The 6525-nt window shown below is 36.6% G+C and overlaps 1 protein-coding gene across 1 annotated transcript in view; it reads left to right on the forward strand.

Moving 5' to 3' along the window:
- SUZ12 (SUZ12 polycomb repressive complex 2 subunit) overlaps positions 1 to 6525 on the forward strand; it is a gene marked incomplete at its 5' end in the record, with an annotated part of 49060 nt that overhangs the window by 15316 nt on the left and 27219 nt on the right. Inside the window, one exon of the mRNA XM_004707339.2 lies at positions 1654 to 1703. Coding sequence (XP_004707396.1) covers positions 1654 to 1703 — 50 coding nt within the window. The remainder of the gene's footprint in view (positions 1 to 1653; positions 1704 to 6525) is intronic.

The raw sequence follows: 6525 nt of genomic DNA on the forward strand, positions 1-6525 counted from the left end.
GGTATCGCCACTCTCACCACTGGTCCTGAGGGGTTTATCTGTCCTGGATTCCCTGTGTTTCCAGTTCCAGTGCACATCCTCTGGTCTAGCCAGATTTGTAAGGTAGAATTGGGATTATGATGGGGGGTGGACAGGGGCGAGAAGTATTTAGGAACAGAGGATAGATAGACATTATTGTATCTTCTGTGGAAATATCTACTCACTGGATTTTTATTTCTCTGTGGGGGGGAAAAAAGTATCCTAAGTCTAACTTTTTTGTATAATATGTTCTCATTTAAAATAGTTTCAAAAAAAATTTTTAAAAATAATAAAAAAATAAAATAATAAAATAATTTCATGCTCCTTAACACTATTGCCTCATTATGTTTCCCTCTAATTATAAAAAATGCATAAATTGTTACTGTCACTTCAAAACAAAACACATTCCCTTTACTGATCCTCATTGCCCTTCAACTATTAGCTCTTTTCTTTTTTTTTCTTTTCACTAGTAAATTTTTTTGGTGGGGGGAGGGGAGGGCCTGTAAGGTCATTACTGTTTCCATTTTTCTCCCATCTGTTCTCTGTAAAACTAGTTGTTGTTGAGTCCAGCTCATGATGGCCCTATGTGTGTCAGCAGGGCTGTGCTCAAGAGTTTTTAATGGCTAATTTCTTAGTAGTTCACCAAGCCTCTTTTCCGAGCCCTTCTTGGTGTGCTCAACCCTCTAACCTTTTAGTGAGCAGCCATTATACCACCAGGGTTTCTTCTGTTCTCTGGAACTGTAATCTGGATGTTCTCTGTCACACTATAGATACTGTCTAGGAAAGATAATGAATGGGTCCTGGTAGACACATAAATTACTCTCTTTTATCAATTTAAAGCGACACAAAAGCTTGTTTAGTTTAGCCTGTCTTACATTGTTTTCCCAACATCAGCAGATGTTTTTTAAGTGAAAGGGACCACTGCAGTTTATTTCTTTTCATTCTTTATAAGTACTAAAACTAAATGTAAATAACATTGAAATTGGGTAAATTATAAATCTACGGTACATTTGTAATGATGTATTTCACCACTTATTTACAAAGAAAGTAATGTTTGCATCATCTACAGTATTATGAATGCTGAGTTTCCATAACTTAAAATTATTAAAACATTTAAACCTGTTTGCATGGATTCAACTACTCATAAAAATAGAGGCAAGATACTTATGAAACATAAGTTACCTTGCATTATTTGGTGGTATATTTTGGGGGGGGAGGGTGTTTGTTTTTTGCTTAACTCTTTGTTTTCATGTGTGTATGTGTATGTGTGATGGGGTCATGGTTCATTTTTAATTTTCTTTAGGTATATAGATGTTCTGGTTTGGATATTGAACTTAATAAAAGCTTGGGGTTTGGGAGCTGAATAGTCAAGAATTACAAAAGAAAATCTAACTTCGCTGAAGTAATTTTAATTTCAGTGTTATACTTTAATATCTAAGCTATTTTATTATAGTTTTTTTTTAATTACATTGTCAATATTTATTGAATAGGGAAAGGGATGGATGTCTTTCTGTAGTGATCAAATTAATTTTTTTTCTTTTATAACATTTTATTAGGGGCTCATATAACTGTTATCCCAATCCATACACATTATTATAGATTATTAATGCGATAAAATTTTTATTTTTTTCCCAGCTTGTCAGCTCATCTGCAGCTTACATTTACTGGTTTCTTCCACAAAAATGGTATGTACTTTACAAGTAAATATATTGGTTTTGAATTGTACGTGTGGTGGTTGTAAAGTCGGTCAAAGTTTTGTTGCTCATTTTCACCTTACTAGTAACAATAATGATAAATCAATAGATCACCATTCTAACAGCAAAATGACATTATGTAAAACAGTTTTAATTTTCTTGGTTTACAGTTAATAAATTATACCCAATTGGAGGAATGTTCAATCTGATAACTTCAATGTTCTTTAGTTAATCTTTTTAGTAATTTCAGTTAAATTGCAATATGTGATCATTGGTAGGATATAGAGTATGTAACTTAAAACTCTTTAAATTTAAAAAATGAGGATTTTTGAGCTGGGAAGTGATATGACCTGATTTACATTTTAAAAGATAACTGATGCCTACGTGGAAAATAATACTGTGTGGAGGCAAAAATCAACTCCTGTAACGCTAATACTTGGCAGGGAGATGCAGTGACCCAGAGAGGAGCGAGAAGGGCGGCTCAGACTGAGTCACACTCACAAATGTGTAGTGTTTCTCATAGAACATTTTGATTTGTTTAAAGTGCATGTTCCTGGACTGTATATAATCTCAAAATTAGCAGATTTACTTGAACACGTTTTGAAGCTTGCATTTCATCTAGCACTAAATTCAGAAAAGGGTTGTCTGAGGAACACGTTTTAAGAAATTCAGCTTTTCAAGGCTTTAAAAAATTGTGGGTAGATGTTATACAGGAAGTATTGTTCATAACTTAGCTTTTTTATTACTTTCCAGTTATCTATTAAGTCTTAGCTACATAGAGACCATTCCTGAACTTGTGCTGCTTACTGTAATATCAGTACTTCGAAACCTTTAGGCATAGCTGTAGAAAAATAAGGCTCTCTGATCTCGTGAAGATTTTACAGTCTCGAAACTGAAAGGGGCTGATCTCTTCTGTCCTCTATCATCACTATTAGGCGGAACTCACTTGGTGGTATCGTGTTTTGGTTTTCAGTGAAAAAGTAGTTCCCCAGTCCCAAACAAGATCTATTTTTAAGTTGAAATTTGTAGGTAAGCTGGAACAAGTACACACAGTTCTTTATTTAGCCTTCCTTTAGTGTAAGAAAAGGAGCCCTGGTAGTGCTGTCATGTAAGAGTTGGACTGGTAACTAACTGCAAGGTTGGTGGTTTTCAAAGATGAGGCTGCCTGCTTCCACAAAGATTTGCCGACTTGGAATCCCTGTGTAAGGTCACTATGAATGACTGATGGCAGTGAGTTTGGTTGGTTAAGGGTTTTTTAGTGCAAGAAAAGGCTTTTGTTGCCATTTCAATGATTTAAAAGCTTCATGTGCAACAGGTAAAGGTGATTGTGCTTCAAATTGTTTGTCTGAAGGAGTTGGTTCATTAATTTCAATGTGAGGACTGTGGGGTTAAGGGTAAGAGGGAACCCCACAAAACACCACAGGTTTGGTAGGCGCAACTGTACAGCGATAATAAGTATAGATTATAGTAAAGTCATAGAGAGCATGAGAGTTAAAGGATAGAGTCAAGTAATGGAGTCAGACGCAATTCATGGTAGCATATCTCACCTCCGCCCGGCTTGATGGTCCTCGTGGAGGGGGCTTAGCCGTCAGAGAAGAAGCCGCTGCTTCATCCTCCTTAGTCACCTTCTGGCCACCCTCAGGCCAGCTACTCTCCGGCCAGCCACCCTCTGGCCAGCTACTCTCCGGCCAGCCACCCTCTGGAGTACCAGGGAGCCTCGTTATTTATTGCTAACCATGCATCGTAATCATACATCACAGAAAGGGGCAATACAATTCATTCTAGAACAAGTTTGATCGCTCTAATGTCTCACATAATAAAGCAGACCATTACTATTCTGGGAGGCATGCAAGTTCCCTGATAGTGGACAATAGCCTGAGTCACCAGGAGGGATATTAACATAGGCAATACAATCAATAGGAGAGGAATCACCTAGGGGTGTGCCCACATTGGTTGTGGAATAGACAGTGGTATCTGCTTGATCTAAACAGCTGATAATGGCTAACTAACCTTGGTCACCCTTGGGCGGGTTTGCCCTCTCTGGTATCCCTGCAAGTGAATAGACCACCATTATCCTTATCAGAAGGGAGTGGGTCTTATTCAGGGTGAGTCAGACTAATGGTCTAGCCACTACAGATGGCCAATGTCAAGGAAAATAACCTCTGACCTACTTTTGCCCACAGTCACTCTTAAGCAGCTAAGTTTGGTACATATTTTGGGGAGACAACTTAAGAGAATTCCTTCTGTTCCCCACAGAGGACAAATTTAAAAGAGTTGTAATTTGGACATTCTTATTGGGCACCTACTGTGTCTCTAAGATAGTTATCAGTACTATGTGTGATCATTCTTAAAGGTAAATGTTAGCTACTTTGGCTTATATCTAAAGAAATCTAGCTTTTATCTCTAAATCACACTTTCTAATGATCTCTTCAAAGGGGGAAAATACTTTGATGTTATCTTACCTGGTTCAGCCATCATTTGTAAGAGATTATAAATAAGGTGAATATAATAGAGAATATTTTCATAAAATGAATTTTACCCACATGGAAGAAGCACACCAGCCTGTGTGATCATGAGGTGTCGATGGGATCAGGTATCAGGCATCAAAGAACAAGAAATCATATCATTGTAAATGAGGGGTAGTACGGAGTGGGGACCTAAACCCTATCTGTAGACAACTGGACATCCCCTTACAGAAGGGTCACAGGAGGAGACGAGCCAGTCAGGGTGCAGTGTAGCAACAATGAAACATAAAATGTTCCTCTAGTTCCTAAATGCTTCCCCCCCACACACACACACTATCATGATCCCAATTCTACCTTATAAATCCGGCTAGACCAGAGGATGTACACTGGTACAGATAGGAACTGGAAACACAGGAAATCAGGACCAGTGGGGAGAGTGGTGATATTGGGAGAGTGGAGGGAAGGTGGGGTAGAAAGGGGGAACTGATCACAAGGATCTACATATAACCTCCTCCCTGGGTGAGGAACAACAGAAGGGAGACATCGGACAGTGTAAAACATGACAAAATAATTTATAAATTATCAATGGTTAATGGGGGGGGGGATGAGCTGATACCAAGGGCTCAAGTAGATAGATGTACTTGACACAATGGATGGATGTATGGACTGTGATGAGTTATAAGAGCCCCCAATAGAATGATTTAAAAAAAAAAGAATTTTATTAGATTTTACCATTTTGGCTTCTAGTGGCTAAATGTTAAGGATGAAAACTTTAAAAGCTTGCCCTAAGAACTTAGAGTAAGTGAAGTGTCTCCTGAATAGGATCCTTCCAGTATAAACATTTTTGATGCTTTTGCATCTCATTCTTAAAAAAGCAGTAGTAAAACTACTGAAAAAGTTTTGTAGTCTTATTAAAAGAGATGAAAGCATGCTGGGAAAGGTTTCAAAATAAAATGCCTCTCAGGTTTTCCATCTTAGATTTTATATGTAACTTTATTATGTTGTGTAATAAAACCTTAGTAGAAAACAAATGAGTATATTATAACAGTGTGATCACTGGTCAAGTTTTTTAAATAAAAATGTGAAATCTGAATATACTTATATTAGCAATTGATAGAACCTCTAGTGTTGCTACAGATTTGCTTAGTTTTTTATATAGAAAGAACATGAGTTGCTTGTTTTCCCTCTGCCTTATTTATAATTGTCTTAGAGAGTTTTTATGTCTAATCATTCATCATGTTTGATTGATTTTCATGGCATTAACTAAGTAGATGGACTCTTAGCACTTTAGAAATTTATAATTTGATTTCTGTAGGTTTATTAGCTCTTTGTTCCCAGGGATTTGTAGAAAGCATATACAAATTATCCCTCACTTGAACCTTTGGAAAGTAGTTTGATTACTGTAAACGCTCATTCCTATCTACATGGCAAAATATGGTAAAGTAAAAAATTGCTCAAGTACACCTTAATTTTTTCCCCCTGGGTATTTGTGACGCATGATGAGAAAATAAGCAACCTTATTTTTTCATATATAAGTACCTGTAACCTTATTTTTTTATATATAAACCTTTTTTTGTTAATTAAGGTTTCATCAGTTTTGCATTTAGCAATTAATACATATTCTAATTCATGTCATCCATTGTGTTTCCCTCACCTATCCCACTTCCTGTATTTCCTCTTTCCATCCCTTCTCCTTTCCTAATCCTCTACTTTGTCCTTGGATAAAGCTGCCCCTTAAAAAAAATCTTAAATGGTTGATTATTCTATTATGGGAGTGAGTTCAGTTTCTAACCAGCCAGTAAGTCTGGTCTCTTTTATGATTTTGGATTCTGTTCCACATCTGGAACCTTAATTTTCAAAGGGTTTGTAAACTGATTGTTATATAGAATATGCAATGTTCAAAATTGAAATCCCTAAGACACAAGATTCTTTCATTTATGCTTTATGGAGAAGCTAACATTACCTGCATCTTTTCCCCCATTATAATACTTAATCTTCTTTGAAACTCATGGTAAAATCAGAATTTATCCCTGTGCTCAAATCAAAGCCTTGGTCAAATAAAAGACATGAATTATTTTAATATCTTCATATATTTAAAATGAAGCAACAATCATTACAATTAGTTCAATTTAAAGTATCTCAGACTAAGTAGGTTTTCCAATTATGGATTTCAGGAAAACGAAAGAAAGAAAACATTTTAAAGATGCTTTATTTTGTGTGTGGTTGTGTCTCTTGAACTTTTTGTGTTCACACCTTGGAGCACTGGGTTGAAGTTTGGTCCCTCTTTTCCTGTGGAGATATAAACAATACCCTCCCCTTGGGTGGGTTAGCGCCCTGTGCCCCCGCTA

Source organism: Echinops telfairi, unplaced genomic scaffold (genome assembly GCF_000313985.2).
Source record: "Echinops telfairi isolate 266 unplaced genomic scaffold, ASM31398v2 ScPeMD7_7458;HRSCAF=8496, whole genome shotgun sequence".
Classification (NCBI taxonomy): Eukaryota; Metazoa; Chordata; class Mammalia; order Afrosoricida; family Tenrecidae; genus Echinops; species Echinops telfairi.